Source organism: Nymphaea colorata, chromosome 2 (genome assembly GCF_008831285.2).
Source record: "Nymphaea colorata isolate Beijing-Zhang1983 chromosome 2, ASM883128v2, whole genome shotgun sequence".
Lineage (NCBI taxonomy): Eukaryota > Viridiplantae > Streptophyta > Magnoliopsida > Nymphaeales > Nymphaeaceae > Nymphaea > Nymphaea colorata.
In genome coordinates, this window is record NC_045139.1 from 3,539,662 (window position 1) to 3,565,703 (window position 26,042).

Sequence of the window (26,042 nt, forward strand, 5' to 3'; positions counted from 1 at the left end):
AAGAGGCTGTAGGAACATCGTCAAAATGAATAGGAGGTAAACTGGAAGTCTAAATTGTAGTAAGACATGTAGGGAAAAAGAGAAGAAACAAAAAGGAAATAAGACTGCCAAACGATCAAGAACAAGAAATCAGTCGACAGAAAAGCAATTTCTCCACCATGTGAGAAGGGAGTTTCCTCACAGTCTTGTCACTTTCGGGAGGATCACCAAGTTTCCCATATATATAATATATATATATATATATATATATATAATTATTTATTTGTTTATTTATTTGGGAAGGTGAAGTACTCTGGTTGTCTGCAATGCAAATGCCTTGCATGTGTGAGGTGTGGGAGCATGCAAACAAACACAGTATTTCAGCTCATCATGTATATATATATACTCAGTTGAAATTTCGCTTTCTATAAAGAAAGCTTATCGCATGGTGGAGAAAGTGTGAGATTTGAGCATGATAAGAGAAATCAACTCCTAGTGTGTGTTTATTTGTAAATATATATACTCAGATAAAAAGTTGGCTTTCTATATAGAAAACTGGGTGATCCTCCTGAAAATGACAAGACTGAGGAAACTGCCTTCTTACATGGTGGAGAACGAGTCCTCTATGAATGGCTAGAGAAATCAACACCTCATATATATATATATATATATATATATATATATATATATATATATATATATATAGACACACACTTAGATTATTATAAAAACAACATTAAAACCTAAAAAATGATCAATTAATATATACTTTTCATCAACCTTTCATTAATATCATATTGGTAAGGTTAGATTAAAAAAAAAACACTTTAAATATCACATTTAAAGGGTTTGGTTTTGATCCTGGACCTAATGGTCTGGTTTTTACCCTTATATACACATCTTTGTTACCACTATATGGCGTGTCACCAACTGGCCTGGTGGCGGGGCGGACAAGGGCGGAGTTAAGATTTTTTTCAAGAGCGGGCTAAACAGTCTAACCTCGAATCCGGTAATATCAAACTAAACCTGAATCTAAAAAATATATTGTACAACTAAATTTTTTTAATTTTTTTAATGTATTTTTTTTTTTTTGGAGGTGGCCGCGGGTGCTGGTGGATGAGGTAGGGAGGGACTTGAGAAATAAAAGGTTGGGAAGAAAGAAATTGTGAAAAAAATAATATAAAATAACAAAGTAAACAACATGTGAACCATTCGATTTAAGGATTGAAAGGTTTAAATATATTGTTTTGACAAATACATACAAAAGTTATGGTGCAGTTTATATATATATATATATCGTCTGCTTAGGTCTAGAGTTTTGATTTGATTATAAATTGGTGGTTGAGTCACTGACCGTTTTCTTGACCATTTTAATGAGAAAATTTATTGCCCCAGCGCCCGTTAGCAAAAGATCCATAATGGCTGGACTTTACTCCGGCCCACATACCTGGACTCAGGTCCATACACGACAGTTTTGTTTCCATTATGAGACGGTGTCAGTCTCTCACTGTCCTGACAGTGCCTTTGGCCACCCATTAAAGAATCTATTTTAAGCGTTGATAGTCTCAAATCATATCCAAGGTTATACTAAAAGATACGTTTTGTAAATCCTCCGTCCACGTTGCATGTAAAAAAATGTGCTGATTTAAAGTTGAATGGAGGAAATATAACAAAAAAACAAAAAAAATTCTCCCTCCGCCACTTCGTTCTGCATAAAAGCCAAAAATGGCTGTGTCAAAATATCAACTAGTCCATCAACTAAATCTACGTGAAAAAAAAAACCTTTTTTTTTCATTTACCCCCTAGGCCATCCAGTTGCTCTCTCTCTCTCTCATGTGTGATGTGAGCCAAATGAGGTCAGCAAAAGATACCCGACATAATGCAGAGGGTGCTAAATGCTTAATGCAGAGGGTGCTTCTGTGCTGCTGCTATTTTGATACGGGCCTGCCTAATTGAACCTTTGAGCAGATCAGATCTTCGAAAGCTCGTGCGAAGGTAAATAAGTTGAGCTTTGGACGATCTTATTTGACATTTTTTCGACTCATTAATAGAATTTTGGTCTCTATAAAGTAAAAACTCTCTCAGTTTAATCTGAAATTGGAATTTTCATTTCAGATGTGTAATCATCAAGAAATCTCAGTGCCTACAGAAGGCAAAGTTTTTGAAAAGTTGCCAGGGGCAGTTACGGAGAGCCAATACTAGTTAAGCACAGCCAGAGCGCTTTTTTCTCGTGGTGGTGTGACTTTGTTAGATCCATTGAGCGAGTTTGAACGTCTTCTTTACGTCTTTCTCTTTCTCTCTTTTTCTACTTTATGAATGTTGTGATCTTGCAAAGTACAAAACAATCTTTGGAAACGCCCTTTGCGTAATAATCCTGCCTCTTGGAAGATAAACGCCCAGCCAAAACCAGAAAGAAAAAGTACATTTCTCTGTCACTTTTTGCGTCAATTCTGCCCCATCATGGGGTGCATCGTTTTGTCAATTATGACGAACGTATTGGCATTGAATCACCAGTACGCTCTGAAAAGGATCTGTGTGGAGTCTGTGCACCATTTACTACCCTCCCTTCCTTTTTGTAGGACCAACGCCACAACTACCACCCTCCCTTCTCTGCTTCTTCTGCTCATTCGTTTCTCATACATGGCGTCCCCAAGACTTCGGAATCGCATTTGGGCAGCCAGCACCCATAGACAGGCGCCTCCTTATGCGTCCTTCTATCTTGTTCCGCCCGCCTGACGATACGGCCAGGGAGCGGGCGTCCTTCTTTACGGAGGTGCAGAGGCAGCTGGATTCCGAGGAGGGCGGCGCCTTGCCGGCGGGGCGGCAGGCCACCACCATCCTCGATCTGATGGTAATAAGGGCCTCTCACAGTAAGATATTGAGGCGCTACAGCCTTGGCACCGCCGTCGGGTTTCGGATGAGGAAGGGCGCTCTCACTGACGTACCTGCCATATTGGTTTTCGTCTCCCGGAAGGTTAACAGGCGATGGTTGTTGGATTGCCAAGTCTTGCCAACAAAGCTTGTGGTATTGGTTTCGCCGTTGGAATTTTTTAGTGCCAAGTTGGGAGTTTTTAATTATTGAATACGATTCATGCTAATGTTGGGGTTTTAGGTTGTTGGATTTGGATAATAACATGTAAGGGTTTTATGTGTTAAATTTATGGTGCCTTGTGCTTTTTACTTTCGTATGCCATAATATTGTATGGAGTTTTCATTGTTGATTGAGTGTTTTACAGAACGACGCCTGGGTTATGCATTCATTTGCTTTTGTTGGCGCCGTTTTGGGAGCTGTAGTTTTGATTTGGTTAATGCCCTGGCGGGGATTTTACTTCTCAAGTGCATCACAGGCTAAAGATGCTATGCGAGTCTAAAAACCTTCGCGTTAATTATCGAAGAGCCGATTGTACAGTGCCTTGAATGATTGAATCACGTCATGGCTTAGATATAGAAGCTCTGTTCTTCATATTTTCCCTCCTGTTGTATAACATGTAGACAACGTAATGGCTTTCTTTTTCGCTTTTTGTATCTGTCAACGTGAATGATAGTTGGAATATGATGATTAGTGTGTCTTAGTTTTTCTCCTGAGAGTGATTCTTTTCCAGTTTTCTTGTCTAGGGTCCTGGAGGCATTTGGTGTGACGTGGACGTTGTGGAATTCTCTTACTATACTTCGCATGCTTCAACATCAAGGGAGCAAGTTTACACGGAGCTTGTAGAGGGCCTAAGAGGAAGTGATCCACAAATTGGTCCTGGTTCTCAGGTGTCTCTATTGTTGCTCGATAATACATCCTAACTCTTTCACTGCAAAATTTCACCATTAGTTTATAAAAAAAAATTCAAAGAATTCCCTTCTTTTTCACGTTAGATTTCTCCTTCAGACTTACCAGTTCCAGTTATGTTGTCCTCCATTTGCTTGATACCAAGAGTCTTTTAAATATTTTTGCATTATGTGAAGTATTGGTTTTTCTCATGCTAAAGCAAATGAACACCATTACTAGAAGTGTTTAATCAATTGTTTTTAGATGTGGGCTGTTATTGTTGACTTGCAGCAGACTATTCTGTTTCACTCGCCTCTCATCTCATTGACAGATGTGTTTTCTGCAAAAGCCATGTAAGATGCTTTTGCATTAGATGATCTGTTGTTGGTGTCCTTAAATCTGTTTACAAATGCGTCGCGCTGTGTTGCTTGCACTAACTGCACATGCGTGCATTTCTGAGACTCTGACCTGTACCATCACCATGTGCTTTGATAGAAGGATCATTTTCCATTTGGATTTATATTTAACATGATGATGATGGCAGTTTGTTGGCCTTGACCATGGATTAAATGTGATCAATTTGCCCTTTTTGTTGTTGTTTTAATTTTCAGTTAGTATATCATATTTGTATCCATAGAGGAAAAGCCTCTATGTGAGCCTCCCCAAAAAGTTTAGAAAATTTTGTTTGATTCGTTATCAGGTTTCGAGTCAAGAAACTTATGGAACTCTTGGAATGATAGTAAGAAGCCGAATTGATTCTCATCAAGTTGGATTTTTGACGAATCGTCATGTTGCTGTGGACTTGGACCATGCCAGTCAAAAGATGTTCCATCCTCTACCACCTAATCTTGGGCCAGGTGTCTGTCTGGGTGCTGTTGAGAGAACAACTTCATTTGTTAAAGATAAACTTTGGTATGGCATTTTTGCTAGCAGGAGTCCAGGTTAGTTCTTGAACTTGCACTGTAGCACTCTGTGCTTTTCTTATATGAAACAAATATGTACGACACAGACATCCACTGTTTTGCCTCAGTGCCTTCTGATATTGCAGTAAACTACATCGAGTGACATTCTTGCACTCATATGGCAAAGCCAACTTCTGCTGTGGCTGCTGTTCTCTCGTCCTATTTTGGTACTTGTCATTCAAAATTTGATATTATCCAAAGTTATGCTTATCAAAAATGGTGGATAATTGTCCATTTGGTGCACATCGTCTTACAGGGCATTTTAAGTTTTAGTTCTTCTCATGATTGACTTATCAAAGTTTAACGTATGTTTTGGGAATATGCAGAAACATTTGTGCGAGCAGACGGAGCTTTTGTCCCATTTGCGGACAGCTTCGATTTAAGTAAAGTGACAACCTCAGTCAAGGGAGTGGGTGACATGGGGGAGGTCATACACGTTGATCTACAAGCACCTATTGGCACCATTATTGGCAAACCTGTTGTGAAAGTTGGAAGGAGCTCGGGCCTTACTAAAGGCATGATTCTTGCATATGCTCTGGAATATAATGATGACAAAGGGATCTGTTATTTCACAGATTTTCTTGTCATTGGAGAAGATGGGCAGACATTTGACCTTGAAGGTGACAGTGGTAGTCTCATTCTCATTGTTGATGATGGTTTAGAAAAGCCCAGGCCTATAGGCATCATATGGGGTGGCACTGAAAATCGAGGACGCCTCAAGCTTAAGGATGGATTGGGTCTCTGCAGTTGGACTAGTGCTGTTGATCTTGGCCGCCTTCTTAATCTGCTTGAGCTAGATTTGGTCACTAGAGATGAAGAACTTCAAGGTTAAAAGATCTCCTGGCTTGGAATATGGGGCAGTCCTAAACTTCATATGGTTCTCATATGACAGGCTATGGTCGTCCTTGCTGTAAAGGACGTGTGATTCTGGGCATGATAGCACCTCTTTTTTTTTTTTTCCAATTCAGGTTCCAATTTTAACCACATGCCTTTAGCGGTCCTCTCTGATATTTGCATCTTTTTAGTAATTTGTATAATTTTATACTTTGTAGTGATATTATTGTCAACCTCAGAATTAACCTTACAAATGTAAAGTGACTCTTTTGTCCAAAAGATTTAGTAAGCAAAACTTCTCTTCTAAATAATGATCACGCAAATTTTTATGAGATTCGGGTTGGAGGGAGATGGAAGGTTGACCTTCTTCACAAACATTTTATATATTTTGTGATATGAACTTGCTTAACTTATTATTCCAACCAGACTCGGTGATTGTTCCATTTTCAAAGCATTTAAGTTGCCAGAATAGTATTCAATATGCGACATTCTAACTGCTGTTAAGTGTTGGTTTAACTTCTTGCCGTCTGTTGTATGTCTCAACTCTTTTATTTAGTTTGGGAGATTGGTATCTTGGGCTAAACTGATAGCATTTTCCTTAAGCATGTGATGTAGGGCCTTGTCATCAATTCCACCTATATTGAAGTTTTGGTGTCACATTTAGGTTGAACTAGTCAATAGGTTATTGATTTACTCCTTGTTAGTTATGAGTACCATAATGCTTTTCTGTTAATAATCATATTTTCTTTCCTTTTAGCCTGCTTTTCTCTTGGATTTACAATTTCTATGTATCGAAAGCATAAATCATGTAGCCCATTCTTCCATGTTTGTGCACATGCGTGCATGAATAGACATATATAATCTATTTGCATTCTCATGTATATATATATATATATATATATATATATATATATATATATATATATATATATATATATATATATATATTTAAATTGTTGTGGTATTTTATTTCATTTCCGTTGGAAGGTCCTCCTATGTCTAGTTTGCCTGTTCCCTAGCCACCGGTTAGTGCATTGGACTACTTGGACCTAACCTACTATTTCTCATTCTTGTGCTTCAGGCTTGATACTTTTTGCTCATCTTTCATGCAGCATGTTTCAATAACTTGACTACTCGTGATGCAGAAGCTATGGAAGAGAAAGAATGCATATCAAATGCAGCATCTGTTGAGGAGGCACCTCCTAAAGGTTGCACCTCGCCAATTACATCAACCACTGGACAATCCAGGTAAGCTTCGTTTGAACTTACTACATCAAGGAAATTTATCCCTGCGCCCTAAAATAGTGATGCGAACTACTGTTTCACCGAAGTGATTTCCTCACCCGGTTGACAGGGACATCGCTAATGTGGAGCACCAGTTGATGCAGGACTCCCATGCCTTCTTTGAGCAGACAAATTTAAGCAGAAATCTGTTTCCTGAAAATATATCGGGGTAAGAGATGTTAAGCACAGTCTAAATGATGATGTCTCCATTTCATTTCCAACTATAAACAGATGGGGGATCAACAGTTGTCAAGTTAGCTGCTAACTCTAACTGTGTCAACAAATTGTTGAGTTGGCTATCTCTAGTAAAGTCTTCAAGGCCATCGAGGTGAGTTCTACATTCCACTGATATAGATTATTTTACGACACTTTGCAGTTGATAACGTTGTCTAAACTAGTTTTATGTTTTTTGGGTTTTTGTCCAGGTGTTCGCATATAAGTTTCATATACTCTTTGATTTTCTTGAGACGATTGATGTTGGAAAAGTATTGGAAAACCATACTCAGTTATTGGCTTCATTGGATTAATTGAATTTATGGGAACTAAATGATGAATCTGTTGTACCACACTCTCCAAGCGAATTAAATGAATCTCTCTCTCCCTCCCTCCTGTGTTCATGTCGAACTGCTGTTCTGCTACTGGACCAATGTATCTTTGGTTGAGCATGTTGTATAACCAGAAACTCATCTCATGATTGACAAAAGACAACAACTGAAGCACTGACGTAAAACGAAGCAAAAGAGAAGATAGAAGCAGGAAACAAGAAGAATAAAGGAAATCCATGGATGTGGATAACTGTAATAAGTCAATATTATGTTTTGGTTCCAACAGATATAAAATCAGAAACCTTATTTTGTTTTCCAAACGTTAATTCTCGAGTCTAATTTTGCCTATAATTTAAAAAAAATGATCATTTTTTCCCCTTTCTACAGGCATATTGTGAAAAAATTGTTAATCAAGGACCTGAGTGAACGTCCATTAACTTGTGAAACGAAAAAAATCAGCTGCAATTTCTTTTCAATATTTCCGTCGGCGAACTTGATTACTTTGATCCTCAGCAGCCACCGGTCCTCTTGATGCAGGTGGCTTTGACGTTGTCGAGGAATGTAATGCTGTATATACCACCTTCTTTTTTCTGTTGAATAAAAGGATAGGAGCCTTCTCCCAGCCGCTCCTTCATTGGAACTGAATTACATGACTGCCGCTTTTTGCCAATATGTTTTTGTTTCTCCTGTTAACGAAAGTTTATTTCAAATACTTATTTGACAGTTCTTACTTGAAAGAGAAGTATAGCTCTTTTTAAGAAATTGTGAACCGTAGCTTCTCTTTTGAAATAGTGACCGTAGTTATGTGTCAGTAGTAGAAAATTAGGGAACCGTAGAGCACCTTTTAGTAAAAAGCCAAAGGTGTAGTTATAATAAGACCTCTTCATCGGGTCCCCTTGTGGGTCGACCCCATATCCCGAGTTCTCTTATAGAGTCTGTAATTACGAGTGTTTGGGTATTGATCAGGAGGTTGAAAGAAGTTCCTCCCACGCTGCGTTGGGAAGGTCTGCCTCTTAACTATTCTGCTGGGCAAAGTTTAGGGAGGTCTGCATAACAAGGTATCAGAGTCGTCGAACCTGGGGAAGAAGGAGACCAAGGAGATGGCCGGGCGAGACACCTTGGCACTGTTGGAAGGGCTGCGGCAGCAGACTGAGGAATCCCGGCAGCTTGTGCCCAATCACTTGGAGACAGTGGTGAAGAATTGCAGCGAAATGGGGCAACGGTTAGAAGAAGTGGTTCATTGGATGCAGACGATGATGCACTCAGTCTTGGTAGAGCAGCAGGCCTTGGGCGCGATGTTCAGAGAGTTGCTCCACAAGGTAAGTTCAGAAACCCATTCTAAGAATGCCTCACCTTCTCGTCATTCCCCTCTGCCTCCCTTACCTCCAGACGACCCGCACAATCACCGTGGGACTGCAGGAGATTGTCTGATGCAGGGTCAGACCTCACTATTCAAAATCCCCAAAATGGATTTTCCGAAATTCACAGAGGACGACCCAATCAGCTGGCTGTTCACGGCTGAGCTATATTTCGAATGTCAAGCAATTCCTGCGGAGCAACACGTGAGTCACGCCGCTGTGCATATGGAAGGACCAGCGATCAGATGGTTTCGTTGGATGGTGCTTCAGCAAGGGTGACCCACCTTGGAGCAATTCGTGGATGCTATTACAATGAGATTCAGCCCCTCTGTGTACATAGATTTTAATGTGGAACTTTCCAAGATTAAGTAGACGTCCACAGCAATGGAGGATCAAGTCCATTTCAAGGAAATAAGTAACATGCTGAGGGGCTGGCCGCAAGAGGCGCTGCTAGGGGCATTCGTCGATGGCTTGAAGGACGAACTGCGGATTGAAGTTCAAGTAGCAAAACCAAAATATCTACTAGAAGGCTTTGAGTTGGCTCGAATTGCTGAAGACAAGTCCCTTAGATTGAACGCTGGAACGAAGCAGAATAGAAGTGGACGTCTGATGTTCGGTCGACTTAACCTGCCCAGTAAGAAGAAGAGTGACGCCCCTGCGGTAGTGAAGAAGGAGGACATGATAGTGGTAATCAAGAAATTAAATCCAGAACAAATTAAAGATCGTCGACGCTGTGGACTATGTTTCCATTGCAATAAGCGATGGAGCCCCAATCATGTCTGTCGAAAACTGCACGTGCACCTGGTAGAAGTGAACGATGAGGGCGAAACAACAGAGGAAGAAGGAGAAGAGGTCTCAAAAGAAGAGGAGTTGGCAGAAGAAGACGAGGCCAAGACTACATTTCAGACCTATCAAGGCCATTATGGGTTTCGGGTGATGCAGTTTGGATTGACAAACTCACTTGCGACTTTTCAAACCTTGATGAACTACATTTTTCGGCCATACCTCTGCAGGTTTGTGTTGGTCTTTTTTATGATATTCTAATTTACAACAGGGATTCCAAGGAGCACGCGGAGCACCTATTTTTGGTGTTAAGCATCATGCGAGAGTATCCGCTGTATGCGAAATATTCCAAATGTGCATTTGGCAGTTCGCAGGTCACTTACCTTGGACATATTATCAATAGCCAAGGCGTGAGCATGAAACCAGAAAAATTTGAGGCAGTTAGGAGTTGGAGCCAGCTGCAAGGAGTGAAAGGGTTGCGAGCGTTTTTAGGTCTGGCAGGGTACTACAGACGCTTTGCGAAGGGATTCGGCACTCTCGCTGCTCCCCTAACCAGATTAATGAAACGAGGAGCTTTTCGTTGGGAAGAGCACAATAACCGCAGCCTTTGAAATGCACAAGACTGCCATAACTCAAGCACTGGTCCTTGCAATGCCAAATTTCCTGCAACCATTTACGGTGGAGACTGATGCTTCTGAGGTAGAGGTGGGTGTTGTGCTCAGTCAAGATTACAGGCCAATAGCCTATTACAGCAAGGCAATGGGAGGTAGATTCCAGAGCAAATCCGCCTATGAACGTAAGCTGATTGGAGTAGTGTTGGCTGTCCGGAAGTGGCACCAATACCTAGTGGGGAGGTTGTTTCAGATATTGACTAACCACGCCAGTTTAAGGCACCATATGCATTAGAAAATGTTGATTCCAGTGCAGCAGAAATGGGTTCTAAAATTGTCAGGGTATGAATTTGAGATAGTGCACAGGAAAGGAGCAGAAAACTCGGGTGAGGATGGATTATCCAGGAAATTTACACTAGAGGATAATGAAGAGGCAGTTAATGGGCATCTGCACACCCTTATCTGACCCTTTTCACAACTATGGGAGAAGTTAGAGCATGAACATCGTGATCCCAGCTTGGTGCAGGAAAAGAGAAAGACAGTTAGAAACTGCAACCTTACAGGTCTATGGATACAAATGGCGTGAACCCTACCTGCATTACCATGATGGAATTGAAGTTGTGCATCAAGGAGTGGACAGAACGTATAGAAGGATGAGACAACCTTTTTATTGGCTAGGGGTGAAAAGGGATGTCAGAACATACGTGCAGTCGTGCGACACTTGTGAAAGACATAAATATGAAAGGCCTCGATCTGCTAGACTTCTCCAGCCCTTACCCATACCAGCATGAATTTGGGAGGATATCTCCCTTGATTTCATTGAAGTGTTACCTAAGTCGAATGGGAAATCTGTCATTCTAGTTGTGGTGGACAGACTCTCAAAATACGCCCACTTTATGACGTTGGCCCACCCGTATACAGCCAAGGAAGTGGCGAGAACCTTTCATGATCATGTTGGAAAACTGCACGAGATGCCCAGATCAATTGTAAGCGACAGGGACTCGGTGTTCCTAAGTCATTTCTGGCATGCCTATTTTGAAATACAATGGACCAAGTTGCATATGAGTACAGCTTACCATCCTCAAACGGATGGTCAGACAGAGGCTGTGCATAAGATCATGGTGACATACTTAAGATGTTATGTGGATCATGGACAGATTATCTTGCGTGGGCTGAGTTTACATACGATACCGCCACCCACTCATCGACTAAAACGTCCCCATTCCAAGCGGTTTATGGCAGGTTGCCGCCTGACTTACAGAGATTCCATCCCTCTACTTAAGCTCTTGACGAGGTAGACGTGCAGCTACTGTCGAGAGATCAAGTAATCCAAATTCTCAAGGCCAACTTAGCTGCAGCTGAGAACAAAATAACACTACAGTATAACAGGCGACATCGAGACGCCATCGAGAAGTGGAGTTTCAGGTCGGCGATTGGGTATATCTTAGAGATTTTCCCCTTGCACGTGTACAGCGAAAAACAGATCGGATTCGCAAGTTCACAGCTCGGTATTCAAGACCCTTTCGCATTGTGGAGCGTGTGAGAAAACTGGCTTACAAGTTGCAGCTTCTCCCCGATACTACAATTCACCCAATCTTTCATGTCACACGCTTCAAAGCCAGTCACATTGCCCCTGATCAGTTGGCTGCAAGCGTACCTCCCCCTCAGGGCCATCAGGCTCTCCTGTTTCTCTTCCGAGTGTTAATGAAGATGAAGGTAAAGAAAGCTGAGAAGTTAGCAACACAGCTGCTAGTGTAATGGCAGGGGGCAAAAGCAGTTGATCCTACCTGGGAAGAAGAAGAGCAACGAAATACTGCGTTTTCCTACATTCACACCTTGAGGACATTGTGTCTTTCGAAGGGTGGGGAGATTGTTGGTAGTAGGAAACTAGGGAACCGTAGAGCACCTTTTAGTAAAAAGCTAATGGTGTAGTTATAATAAGGCATCCTCCTCAGGTCCCCTTGTAGGTCGACCCACATCCCGAGTTCTCTTATTATCTTATATAGTCTGTAATTACGAGTGTTTGATCAAGAAGTTAATGAAGTTCCTCCCAAGCTGGGCTGGGAAGGTTTTACCCTAATTGTGTGCTTCTAACTATTCTGCTGGGTACAGTTAAGGGAGGTCCGCATAAAATTATGTTCAAGAGGAAATTCCTCTAAAAAGAAAAAAAAAAAGCATATAATGCATAATCTTGAGCTAACCACATTTTATGCAACATGTCCTCTAAAACCCATTTGTTATTTGCATCTCTATAATTGATTTAATTCTTCAAATCTGAGATTATAACAGATGATGATGAAAGGGGAAAAGCACAAACTCTTCTGCTTTTTTCCCTTTTTCTTTCTTTTCAATTAGCAAGTTAGGTTAAGCAGACATTCTCCCCAAATGATGTTGAAAAATGCATCTAAGGTATTCAACTCCTGACTTCAACTTGAAGATGGATGTAAATTTAGGCACACTAATAGGTAAATAAAAGCTCTTGTTAGCAAGACTAGTTCGTTTGATCTCACTTCATTTTTCCCTCCAATGTCAGTCTAATCTCAACCCGAATTTTGCATATATTAAGTGATTTCATCAGCTTGATTGAAGGTTGTCTAAGCATTAAATTGTTCAAACCCAAAAAGTAACTTTTAAGCAGACCTGATGAGAGTTCAAAAAAATGCATTTTGGATATAAGCAAGAAATCTTTTAGTCAAATATTTGATACATTATTGGGATAATGCGAAAAGTGTGGTTACTCTACCACTCTGTCAAATACCCCCAAGGAAAAAAAAGAAAAGCAAAGGTTCTACTTCTATTGAAGAGTGTGCTTTTCAAAGGTCCTTACAAAAGATCCTCTTATGTTATCAAAGAATCCAATGAAAAAACTTTGATATATCTTTCTGCTGGGTTATTTTTCTTTGGAAGATTTAGGACCCCTTAAGAACTGTTGATAATGAAAAGCAGGTACCTAAGTCTTGCACGAATTTTTTAAGAATAATTCCTTTGATAATTACTTAGGTTACTACTAACTTAAGGTCTGTGATCAACAATACCAAAAATTCAGGTGTTTTTATTATCACCAATGTGTTGGATAGGTGACAATTTTTTTTTTCTGATTTTTTTTTAATACAAAATCGAATGAATGAAGAATAATTTCAGGGAATTGAAGATTAATTTGAAAGTGGTAAAATGAAGCCAGTAAGTATCAACAAGTCAGCACACCTTGGGCTGCCAAATTGGTGTATCCTGCCACATAGATTACAAATATTATCAATTCGAATCTGTTTAGTTAGATTTAGTAAAGAAACTCAAACTTTCTTATTAATTAGATCTAAATTAATCATGCAATTTTATGACTGAATCCAAACCCAAATCTGGTGTCCTGCAGGAATCCGATAAAGATTCAAGCCCTTAGACATAAATATCATCTCATACTAGTCCAATAAAAAAATTGTTTTAAAAATAGGAATATAGATCTGGGTTCAAATCTACATCTAATTAAGTAGAATTCTTGACTAGATCCAACTCAGTGGAAGCCGTATCCAATTCCCGGACTGCTTACCTCATGAAGATGGGGATCCCATTTTGTACATTTTATTAACATTGAAGGGAGGTCCCAGCCATTTGTATTGGAATTACCTTTTTGACATGGAGATTTATTAGATCAGAAGGTTCAAATATATGATGTACAAGATTATCTTATCAAGGTTAAATAAAAATTTTGTTTCTTAAAAGAAAAATCCTTTTAACATGCGATATCTTGTAAATAATCAATTAAGTTGATCGGATAACTAGTAGATCAGTTTACAAAGGTTGCGTATTTACTTTGCATATGTGTGTGTGTCTATATTATATTTTTTTCTCTACTTTATTCTTTGTTATTTTCTCTTTCTACAACCGTCCTTTCCAATCAAAGCAAGTTCATGATGTCGTTGAACATGAGGGGTTTCAATCGTGATCTTTAGTGTATGATGGGTGGTGGATTCATCTCCATGCATTCTCACACCAAACTGTTGCATAATTGACTTTTAACAACCATCTATGTCGTATGACTCATATCACCATAAGGAAAACGCAGATATATGCTTTTTTCATATGAGTGCGTGGAAGAAAATAAACTCATTCTAATAAAGTAGGAGTCTACATACACAGAATTCCTATAGCTTGAAGCAAATGTTTCTCAAACAAATTGACTACACACTCATTGAAGCTTGTCTTATAAGAAAAACTACGTCCTTTTTTTTGTTTCTACTTGCTGCATATATTCATTGCAGAATGATCCATAATGCCATTCATTCACTACCATCCACAAAAAATTCAATCCAACTATAATAAACTAGTGATCTGATTGCTGAGTGGTCTTGGATTATCCATATGATGTTAAATAACAACAAAATGCTTTAATTTCAACTAAGTTCTTTTCCAAAGGCTGGATAAGAACTCAGCATCTTGAATTTGGGCTGATGTCGATCGACTTGCTCGGTTTGATCCATCTGCAATTTAATCACAGCAGAGAGAGGAATAAAGACCATCTTCAGCTTCAATTCGGATTGAACAGTCTCTACTGTTCCTAACTCATGGCATACAATGCTTGTGGACAAGGAAATTAGGTGCAGCAAACAATCAAATCTAGATTTGAAAAGGTCTAAAGTTTCGAGATCGATTTCAGCATTTGATCTGAACATGCTGAGACCGACAAGTTCAGATCTTTTAGCTGGTTTTCAACACAGAATGATAGGTTGCCAGTTTCCATGGCTGACCAGAATGCAGGCTTGGGCTCTTGGAAGTTTCTCACTGAATGTCACAGATTCACAGAGGTTACAACATACAAGGATCCAAGGCCAACTCATTTTGCAGTTCGGCATCTAGATTGAGCCAAGATTGTACAGTCACTGGCAATGTCAATTCATGAATAATGACCAACCCATTGATTTCGTTTGCAAAATGAAACTGGAATTGGAGCTATTCAACACAGTGTCTTATTTCTGACATTTGAACAGAGAACTGTGTCATACGTTACGGAATAAAGGAAACTAGCAGCAGCTTCTCAGGTTCACGGGGTGCTCGAGCAGGAAATGACTTGATTGGACCAAAAGAAAAGGATTCCCTCGAGCAACCATGAAGAAAAAGTAGTCTCCTTTAGTTTAGCAGCATGTGTTTTGACACTGGCCAATCTGAATGGATTGAACTCATTGGCAGATGGTTTAGAACTTACCGAACCATGGATTAGATATCTAATTGAATATTGATCGCTGCTCATCACTCATCGTCAAATCTCCAATTGGTAAAATCTTTTAGCCTCTTCTTCCTTAGCAGAAACTGTACCAATGTAGCCTTGCACCAAATATGTTTTAAGTTTCATACTATGATCATCGCATTCAGGAACTGAGAAGGCAAAACCAATCAATGCATGATCTAAAGTACAAATGAATAAACATATTTACTCTCTGAACATGGTGAAATTCCTGCTTGTCTTTTTGCTTTTTGACAGGAAAGCAGGAAATAAGACCCAAATATGGCTTAGTTGTCATAGTACTGACCTATTTGTCCAGTTACCTCATTTGGCTCTGAAATTTAAGCCTGCCTTTGATTGCTTGATTGATCATATAGAGCAATGCATAGCCCTTCAAAGTGATGGGGACCAATGCTTTGATGACAAACAGAAGAACCCAACACACAGCTTTGATAGTGAATTCACATATCAAAGCTTGAGCAAACCAGTAATCCGGTTTTCTGCAGGCAGCATCTCCACAGTAATCTGCAGAAACAGAGCATTTCTTTTGACCAGCATGTCAATATGTCATGTCTTTACCTAGGCATTACAGTACAGAAACTTGCTTTTTCAATTGCAAACGTAAGTTGGGCAGCGGCTCTCTTTTCAACCTTTTCCTTTTGTAATATCATTGTCATATTTGTCATGAGAGTTTCGAAAAATGTCGTTATATTTATGATAAAATCAAATAAAACAAAAAAAGGGAAAGAAACCGCGAGATTTTGAAAATGTCGCCAAAAATGAAAATCTCATGAATTCATAGCGGTTTTTTCCTGAGCTTTCATTTTTTTGAATTTTAAGGCTTTTTTATTATTTTTATTTCTTTTTAATTTTTTAAAAAATGTTGAGATTTTCCCAAGATTTAAGGAGAAGAACAACTTTGTCCCAAGAACAATATTTGTGACAATGATATTATTTATGCCAAAGTACACTACAGGGGTGGAGCCGGAAAATTTTGATTGAGGACAATCAGTTTTAAATTTTAAAATTTTTAAGGGGTACCAATATGTAAACGAGAAAAATTATCCTAAAGTATCAATATAAAAATAAGCATTATTTGTTTGTTTGTACCGGCAATTGCCCAAACAATGCCGACACCTGTATCCGCCCTACTACACCGTCAAAGGGTATCGAGATTTAAGGTTTACAAGGAATTAGAGACTCGAACTGTGTTTGGGTGACACCCTTAGAAAACATACGCGGTTTCGACCGTCACCAGAACATGTTATTTTGCCCCCAAAACGGCGTTTAAAGGTGTCACCCAAACATGTCCCCAAATTTCTCAAGAAAACTGGATCATATTAAGTCTGGTTCTTGAAAATTAACCATGGTTTGATGTCATGCTGAGTTAAATGGCCCGATCCAACATGTGGTTTTAGTTGGGTAGACTTTCAAGTTTCAGCGTGCTTAGTTCATGTTTATCTGAATCATTTAACAAACCGCCAGTTTCAATCAAAGAGCCGAACTACTGACGTAGAAAGCGGCAGCAAAATAGTGTAAAGCTAGAGATTCATGCCTGTAAATTCTCAAGGAGGGGAAGCCAACAAAAGAGGAGATAGGGTTGCAACGTTAGCTTGACTTGTAGTTCCCATATACAACGTATAAACCAAAGAAAAGGTACATATTTCTTTGCGGGCAGATAAATAGAGCATCAATTGCTGACTCTGCATGATCAACTTGCTTTATTTTCTTAAAAGAAAAATTGTGAGGAAGGTACCTATACTTTGAGTAAAATTACAGAAAAACACTTCAGTTTAAAAAAAAAAAAAACTTTCATCTAGCTTCCATTTTTTGTGTGGTGATATCTTATGTAGCAGCTCACGTGTTGAAGCCCCTTGTATGCCACAAGTAGGTGTGAACAATGAGTAGAGATACTCGAACTTAACTCGTTAAAGCTCAGCTTATGAATGAGTTCGAGCTGAGTCATTTGCTTAACGAGTCGAGCTCGAGTTCATGAGTCGACTCGTTTAAATAATCAAGTCGGATTCGAGTTCACTAAACTCGAACTGCTAAAGCTCGACTTGGCTCGAAAATGATGTGTAGCGATTTTTTAAATATCCAATTCGTTTTTTTAATTAAAAAATAGGTATATTGACATTAATTATTTATGTAAATTTTTATAAAAGCTCCTTTAAGTTTGTGGAGTCTTAATCGAGTCGACCTCAATTTATGACAAAATAATAGTCCATATGTTCAAATGAGTTTGTCGAGCCTTAATCAAGTCGAGCACGAGCTCAACATGTAATTACTGAGTCGAGCTAGAACTGCTCGAGCGGGGACTCGACATTTGTGTTGGCCGAACATGTTTTCTTTTCTAACGTTATACTTATGAGAGAAAACCGCATTTCACGCAAAACCTCTGTGACCATCGAGTGTCGTACTTGCTACCATTTACAATTTAAAGGAGTAGCGTACGAAAGTGTAGTAGGAATCTGAAAATGAACATTTGGGTTAACTACGAGTCACTTTACTGACTGTCGTATTACCATCCAACTATACTAAGCTCTTTGAGGTAAACCCCGCAAATACCCACTTGATATCTGATGTCTTCTAAACATTAAAAAAAAAATCAAATATAAAGAAATCTAATATGAACATGATTTTGTTATTCTTTCGGAAGTGCTGTTTTTATAAAGTATTCATTTTCCAACCGGAAAGGCACCCTAGGATGACCCACAGTTGGCTAGGTGGTCGGTTCGGTTGTCCCGAGGAGAAGGGACATCCTGGTGCCAAAGTCGGTGCCTGTGACCCTAGGAAGGAGCCAAAGTAAGTGAATTTTTTTGGGGGGAATTTGAGAAGTAACCAATAATTTCGCACTGTTCCAAGTACGACTATAGCTCTTCATTGATGTTAACTCAATTTAAGCCACTACATAGGCAAGTCTCTAAGACTAGCGGTTGCTTTAATGATGCTAACAATGTTATCAAAATTGATGCAAATCAAATCCTTTTAAATTAATTTGATTAGATAGCTAATTTTGATGGGCTTTAAATTTTAATTTGGTTTCAATTTTTTTATTTTAATAATATATGTATATATATATAATATTTTTTGATATTTTGAAGACCCGCTAGTTGGTGGAGGAATTGATTTTTGTAAGATTTGGCGTCAACGATGACACCATGGTAGAAATTGTTGGCAGTACGATTGAAGGGAGGTGTCTTTTCATATGAAAGAATAACGCTAATCGGAGTCCTCTTAAGTTGCCGTATTTTCCCACATTCACATTCAATGCAATGCTTTCAAATTCAAAGGACTCCCACCTGATGGGATGACCCACATAGGGGTGTCCAAGGTTACACGCATTCTCACACACGGAGAGAAATTCTCGGGTTGGCGTGACAGATGGGGCAGGAGCTCGTAAATTATTGCCGTATCTATTTGAATAGTCGCATTAATTTCATGCATTGCAAAAGTTGAAACATCGATATACAAGTTAAAGCACAGGGGAGGCGTTATCCTGAAGTAACTTTACGTTACTATTGGTTAGATTCATTCGACACTTTAAAACATGTTCTATGAATTGCTTTATTTTTTTAGGCAAATATGTGAAACAAATACAAATTATTACTATTCTCAAACACTCCATAGGGAATGAGATAGAAATGAGGAAATTTCAGTTTTCAGCCCAACAGTAAAATAATGAAATACTCATTCTGCTCACCTGAATTGTATGAGAAGAGGAAATTGAATTCTGCTATGAAAATGACTTGGAACAAGTAACATTCTCTTTTATTAACGTTGGGTCCCCTCCTATTTTGTTACACACATGTTATGTGTTACATTTGGTCAAAAACTTGTTGTTTTCATGACAAAATGATCTTTTGGTAGAGAAGTGACAAACAGATGAAGCCCATAAGTTTGTTTGTTTCATGTATCTTCGCACCAAAATAAGCCACTTTCTAAGAAAACAACAGACGCTTTCAATTAACCGCAGTAACCAGCATAGTAAAGAAACAATCGAGGCCCATGGGCTTGTTAATGTGGATGATTGCATTTCTTTTGGGTCCATGATTGAAGCAAGCATGTTCTAAAGCTCATCTCTCAACTCCAAGAGGTACAACCAGCTTGGCTTTATATGAATTCCGATGACCGGAAAAATTGACATCCTGCCGCCGGTGTAGGTTCACGTTTCCGGCTGTCATACTGTTGAGAGCATGACTAAGAGGAAAATTTGCTATCAGGAACAGATTGATAGGCATCACGCGTGGTCAAGTTGCATCAGACAATGCTCCTAACTTCTAAGACTCTGGCCCAGCAAGATGACTCACACATGACTGCGTGGTCGGCTATATTGTCAAAAATGGAAGGCGCAGCACTACCACTAAAGTCTGTGTGCGCGCATGTGTGTGTCTGTACATGCGTGCATGCTCGCATGCTTGCACACGTACTTGTGTGTGTGTGTGTGCGCTCGCAAGTGTCACCGTTCTAAAGCTGAAGCAGGTGACTTCTTAGAGTGGTCAAGAATTTGGCTCCGGCATCTTCCCCGTGCAAACGAACGGAAAAATGAACTCAAGGATTCCCCAAGTTGCATTCTCCATTGGCATATGCCACACCTAAACCCTACGCCATGGAATTAAACCATCTGGGTGAGCGACAGGATTACGATATGGAATCAAAACCTTCATTGTTGAGATTATTTGCAGAAGAAAATCTATACATCAACTGGACAAGTTTGTTGCTTCTCATGAGAAGGAAACTAAACATTGGTGAGTATAAAATTTTCTGCACTAAGAAAAGCATAAGATCAAAACTAAAACCATAAGCTAAGCAAAAGAAAAGATTGGTATCGCATTGCCATCATATGATATTGTGACAAAATCCTTCAATTTTTTTTCTTTCCAGAATTATCACTTCTTGAAAAGTTGCGAATCCTTATCGTGAAAGAATGGCTTCCTTGCGTACAGCGCCTATTGAACAGTATCATAGGTTGGCAACCCAATCAGTAGGACTACCGATCCGATGGGTTTTTGAACGATTAACCAATCAGTTGAATCTTTCGTGAATCGGCGTTAGCTGCACCTCCGCTAACATCGGTGTTCAGCCTAAATCATGGCCGCTTTGTCTGCGCCTCTTCTTTGTGGGCCGAGGGTCTCTGGGCCCTCCTTACCAAATGGCAAATTTTTACTAAGCAACCTCTGTAGATTCTTTAACTAGGGGACAGATACCTTGAAGAGCGCAAAGCCGCTCCCCCTTTCCTTTTGCTTTTATGGTTCAGGGTTGCTTCCGACATGGATGGGGAGCATTATACTCATCAACTAGAGTGTGCCCACCATTTGTAGTTCAGAGTTCAGAGGATTAGTGCACATGAGGGCCAGACTTTCACCAGCCTGTCAGACGCTACACCCTTGGGGCTTGTAGATTCTTTAATAGGAAGGTTTAGAAGACAGAAAAACTTTAACCTGAGATAGTTAATTTGATAAACATCCAACACCCAGAAGTACAGAGTAATGGATTTGACAGATCTCAATCAACACCAGCCTCTCATCATATAGACCAGACTTCTAACAATAGTAATAATAATGGAAAGAAGAAATTAGAACTCATTCCACTTACTAATTGCACGCTAGAACTTTTTACTGGCAGTGGTCTAACAACCAAAGTCGGGTAAAAATGCCTGGTTTCCACATAGGGTTGGAAGTGACAACCCACCTAAATCATAATGCTTCACCAGCCACAAAATCCAGAGGCGGATATGAGCAGATGCCGAATAAAGACAACTAATGTGATACTGTAATAAGCAAGTCCCTGCCCATGCTATGCTGATTTCTCTTTCAAATGCAAGCACCAAAAGGAATGACTTTATGAATTATTGCAGCTAGTGCCATCTTCTGATTGCCGCTTATGCTTTACAGGATAATATTTGATGAAAAATATCATTTTTCTTACTGGACCAACCATTTATTTCATCCTCATCTCAACAATCCCAATCTTCAATTTGTGAGAAATCCAAAGCAGCCTTCACAGTAAGGTTGCATCTAGAGAGAGGAAGAGAGAGGACGAGTCTAGATTATGTGCTAAGTTGCTAACACGTTTGCGGCTGCCAAGAATGAAAAAGAATCAGAATCTCTTATCTCCACATCCTTCCTGTAAAAGCAAGCGGCCAGGAACCCACCTTTTAGCATCACCACAATCTTTATCTCACATATTTTAAACTACCACCAGCCAGCCAAGATATGATGGCAAGCCTCTGCCTTGGAGGTTCTTCAAAGGAGCCCTATGGCCGTTGCCCCCTGGATCCTGCAATCTTCCCACTCACAGAAAGCCACAGCCTTCCACCAAAGCAGCAGCAGCAGCAGACCATATTAAAAAGGAAGAAGACAGTCGTGCATGCGTGTTCTCTTGCATTTTGTATGGCCACGCTACTGGACAAACGCTAAAGAATAAGACGTCAAAGAGATAACAATGGATGAGATCACCAAATGGGGAAGATAGATTGAGACCAAGCCTAATAGAAAGTGACTCGTGTATTTCAACTTTATTAATCAGAAAAATACACCACAGGGGATGACATAAGCACTTTACTGATTGACTGAACTCGAGGAGAGGCGAGAGAGATGCACAAGGAAGGGAATTGCAGAAACAGAAAAGGGGACGCGGTTGCTTATTATACCTATTACAGCCATGACAACAGACCATTATAGCAAAACAAGGAAGAACCCACAAAATTTAACACAAGAACCAGAATATAAACAATACACAGAGAACGGTGAGAACTTGTGCCCTGACAGTACGAAGGCATTCCCAAACATTAACAACAGCTGCGCATGTGAGGTCATCCATCATCTCTGTAGAAGCAAGGATTCTACAGATGCAATTGTGGCAGGAAGTGACATTAGGTGCTATGATCTAGCTTGCTTGGTATCTGATGGGAGCTGCGTTGATGCCTCCATGGCGTGCTGCGCGTAGAACAGCTGCTGTGCGTGCGGTGTTGGCTCGCCGTAATCGTACGCTAAGTGGGCAGCTGGGTGCAGAGGATGACGATAACCAGCGTACTGCTGTTGGTCAGGAGCATGAATGAATGGGGACGAGGCAAGCGGCATAGCTGCAGAGCTGGCAGCTGTTCTGTACAAATTTCCGGAAAATTCAGGACGTGGAGCAGGGCGAGAGGAGGAAGATGGAGGTGGTGCTGCTGTATATGACAGGGTGGGAGGGTCTTTTCCTTGTGGAGGCAATGGAGCCACCATTGGTTTGTTTGCAGGGTCCGCCATGGCGGACTGGTAGGCCGCCAAATTGAAGGCCTGGTTCTGCCGCATAGCCATGGCTGATGCTTGCGGATGCAGGAAGTACATGGGGATCTGCTGATCAACTTGTTGCTGCTGAGGCTGCTGCTGATGCTGAGGCTGGTGGTGATGAATTTGGTAGAATGAAGGCATGGGTGGTGGGGGGATTGAGGCTGCCGCCGCCGATGCCTGGTGGTGGAGATAGTGATACTCTGGTGGAAGTGCCTGCGGCACAAGGAACCCGTGGTCCGTAGAGTACTGCATCTGTACCCTGTAATTCTGATCAGGAAGCTCTCGTTTGGGTTCGGCAACAGCCGGATGGTTACCTGGAGAGGTCGCCGGAAACCTTCCCGGGTCCTGATAGTACATAGATTTAGGCGGAGGTGGAGGATTGTCCCTGGGAAAGAGCAAAAAACAGCACGATGAACCGCTTCAATACCTTGTGATTCAAAAACTAACAAATTTCAAAGATTTCTTAGCATTTCTAACTACAAAATTTCGGGATTCTCCATGATCTCAGAAACAGAAACCCAAAATCGCCCTTGAAGCGTATAAGCTAGGATCAATCTGAAATCATCCGAATTTGCATCTTATGCTGACAAATGAAAATCTTCAACCTCTAGACATAATCAAATAATACCACAGATTGTTCTTTTTTCCGATCAGCTGAAAACCTGAAATTTTTCTCGTTTTTATGTCGCACCAATTCCACAAGTACGGATTTTCCGACCTTAAACCCTACTTCAGCAGAACCCAACCAAAGAGGTTCATAAACGAATAACTATGTAAAAGAGAAGAGGGATATGAAAACAGAGGCGACTGTACCTGGCCGGGACCTCCGGCTCCGGCGGAGGCTTTACGGCCTCCGGACCCAGCCCCATCTGTCCGAACTGCTCCTCCACGCCGGCAAGACCGGCGGAGATGCCCCTACCAGTCGGATCCTCCGTCCTGACCCTGATCGGCGGCAGGTTCGATACCGAAGGCGCGGACGACGTCGACCCGAACGACGACGATGTCTCCAACTTCGGCGAGTCCGGCACCGACTGCACCTCCGCCTTGGCGGTTTTTCCGGTGACGCTGCCTTCCCCGTTGATGGAATCCTGGCGATCCCAGTCGACGGGGTGGCCGCTGCCGGAGTCGAGGCCGAGGAGGCAATCGACCGAGGTGGCAGAGTCGGAGAAATTGCGGGGGAGTCCGGCAGTACCGTTGAGGGCGTCGACAAACCAGGACTCAGCCTTGGAGTCTTCGAGGAGGGAGCCGAGGCTGGAGGCTGCGTCGGGTTTGGCCGGGAAAAGGAAGAGGCGGAGGCGGGAAGGCCGAGGGGAGGCCTGGCAGCGGTCGTACTCATCGATCATGTTCTCAAGGTCGTCATCGGTGGTGACCGAGATGAGGGAGTCAAGGTCCTCGTTGGGAAGCTGATACTTGAGGGAGAAGCTCCTGCCGGAGAGCAGGAGGCGGGAGAGGCGGGAGGAGAGGTCGGCTAGGGAAGAGTGGCGGTCGACGAGGACGATGCGCGTCTCCCCGCCGACGTAGCAGAGGCACTTATCGTGCGGGCGGGGGACGATCCGGCCGCCGTAGCTGCACATGAGGCGGAGCTTGCCGCCAGCCGTGGGAGGGGCGTCCTCCCAACGGTAGGGCTCCGAGCGAGGAGAGGAGTCTATGGAGTCCGCGTAGACTGCGGGTTCCGGCTCCATTGCCGGAGTGGCCTTTGCCATCCGGTGATGGCGATGGTGGTGGTGGTAGCGCCGGTGGCGGTGGCGATGGTTCTCTGGCCTCTGAGCAGCGTCTACGCAGAGGTCGCGCGCTCTTCCTTTTTATCAGCTGCCGCCCTTCACCATTTCTTCGCTTTAAGCGGAGGCTCACTGTGCGTATGCGTGCACGCACAGTTGCATGTGGGTGAGTAGGCTGAAATTAAAATTTTAAATTATTTATTGGTGAAAAAACTGGATGACCTAGTCGCCCTTTTCCTTGAACGGATAGGCACAATGGGTCGGGTATATTGACCCGAGTCCAAAGTAAATTGGTCTCAGATTAGATCTGAGTTGGAGGTATAAGTACCAGATCCAGATCCAGGTCCATACGTAGCCTAAATAATGAAAAATCACAGCCATAAGAAATTGCGATATAAAGTATATAAAGTCAGTAACAGTCGCAGAATGTTTTAATTTATTAATTTTAAATGCCCTAAAATAAAAATTGAAGTAATAAGGAGCACATGCACATGGTCGAGAATTTAGTTGTAATCTTTTAGACGTACTAACAAAAACAACAACAAAAAATGTTTTAAAATGTTTTTTTTTTCAAAATTTAAGTGGAAAAAGCTGCCGGTATGATTGTTTCACGTTAAATTCATTGTTTCCATATCTAATCATCCTAACGTTGTAGACTCGTAAAGTTCTCATTAAATCAGGTCTACATATTTATTTGACTTTATTACAAAAAAATCTTGGAAATTTTGAGCTCATATTTATGTTTAGATTGTATTAGAAAAAGAATATAAATTAATAGTTAATTTCATAAAGACATACACAGCATAATAGAGGTCATATTTATTGACATTGCAATCTAATGGATCTTATAAAATTTAGCACCAAAATTAAGTTTGGGGCATGTAAATGAGTACGAAATCTAAGCAAATAGTTTGCATTAAAAAAAAACACAGATTTCTAATTCTAAATAATTTTTAGGGAGTTATACGTAATTTTGAGTTGGTTTTTTATTGTTAGATTGGAAAAAGGAGGAGGATGATATTGTAATTGTCCTCGATGGGTACTTCCGTAATTTTCCGTACTAACTTGCTGAGGCGATAGTGATGGTGGTGGGGCCCACTCCAGGTGCTGCTTTCCTTCAGTACAGCTAACATGGCAATAGACGATTTTCTCCTGAAATTACCGTAAAAGTGCCCAAAATATATATATATAACAGTGGAACTGTCATGTATTTAAGTTATATACCTTCTAGTTTTTTCTTTTTTCTCCTTCGACTTTTTGAAGGTTACATATTTTATGTTTGCTAACCATACTACATCCGGTTTATAATTTACTCATAAGGTGTGAAGTCCTTAATTTTTTCAATTTTCTCCTTTAAAAACTCATTCTAAGATTTTTTTTTTTTTTTTTTGTAAAGGGAAGGTTTTGATCTTTGCTAATTGTTTGTGAAGGCACTTTCCATGATATGCGTTAACATGGGAAAATAAGTTTCAATATTTTACCAAATGGATGTTTTGATAATTTTAAAAAGGTAAAATTTTTCCAAGTTCTACTTTTTCCATTAGGTGGCAAACTCCCTCAAGGACCGTCGAGTTAGCTCGAATCGCCTACAAATTTGGCCATGAGTCAAGCTTTGGGCTGATTGGCCTTGACTTGCTCGGAGTCGCTAGATTCTACTATAGTAAATATACAATATGATTATTTCAATACTTGACTGAGTCAATGAATTAACTCGCTGATCTA

General features: G+C 40.7%; 2 protein-coding genes across 6 annotated transcripts; one reads left to right on the forward strand and one right to left on the reverse strand.

Annotated features, from left to right (window-relative positions):
* Positions 1-2,359: 2,359 nt before the first annotated feature.
* On the forward strand, positions 2,360-12,193 carry LOC116247301 (protein NARROW LEAF 1-like). Of its 5 annotated transcripts, none has more exons than XM_031619396.2 (7): positions 2,360-3,004; positions 3,595-3,738; positions 4,437-4,677; positions 5,025-5,525; positions 6,645-6,780; positions 6,912-7,144; positions 7,242-12,193. In XM_031619396.2, exons 1-6 carry the CDS (start codon positions 2,684-2,686, stop codon positions 6,913-6,915), a joined length of 1,347 nt encoding a protein of 448 aa, XP_031475256.1. In that variant the 5' UTR covers positions 2,360-2,683; the 3' UTR covers positions 6,916-7,144; positions 7,242-12,193. The 5 variants fall into 5 exon arrangements, with proteins under 5 accessions (XP_031475256.1, XP_031475254.1, XP_031475257.1 ...); XM_031619394.2 differs by having other exon boundaries at positions 2,363-3,004; positions 6,887-7,144; XM_031619397.2 differs by having other exon boundaries at positions 2,363-3,004; positions 6,678-6,780.
* A 9,623-nt stretch (positions 12,194-21,816) lies between these two features.
* On the reverse strand, positions 21,817-24,420 carry LOC116248374 (uncharacterized). Its single transcript, XM_031621128.2, has 2 exons — positions 23,416-24,420; positions 21,817-22,987 (listed from the first exon to the last, which is right to left on the reverse strand). The coding sequence occupies exons 1-2, from the start codon at positions 24,303-24,305 to the stop codon at positions 22,210-22,212; spliced, it is 1,668 nt and encodes a 555-aa protein (XP_031476988.1). The 5' UTR covers positions 24,306-24,420; the 3' UTR covers positions 21,817-22,209.
* Between the last annotated feature and the right edge of the window lie 1,622 nt (positions 24,421-26,042).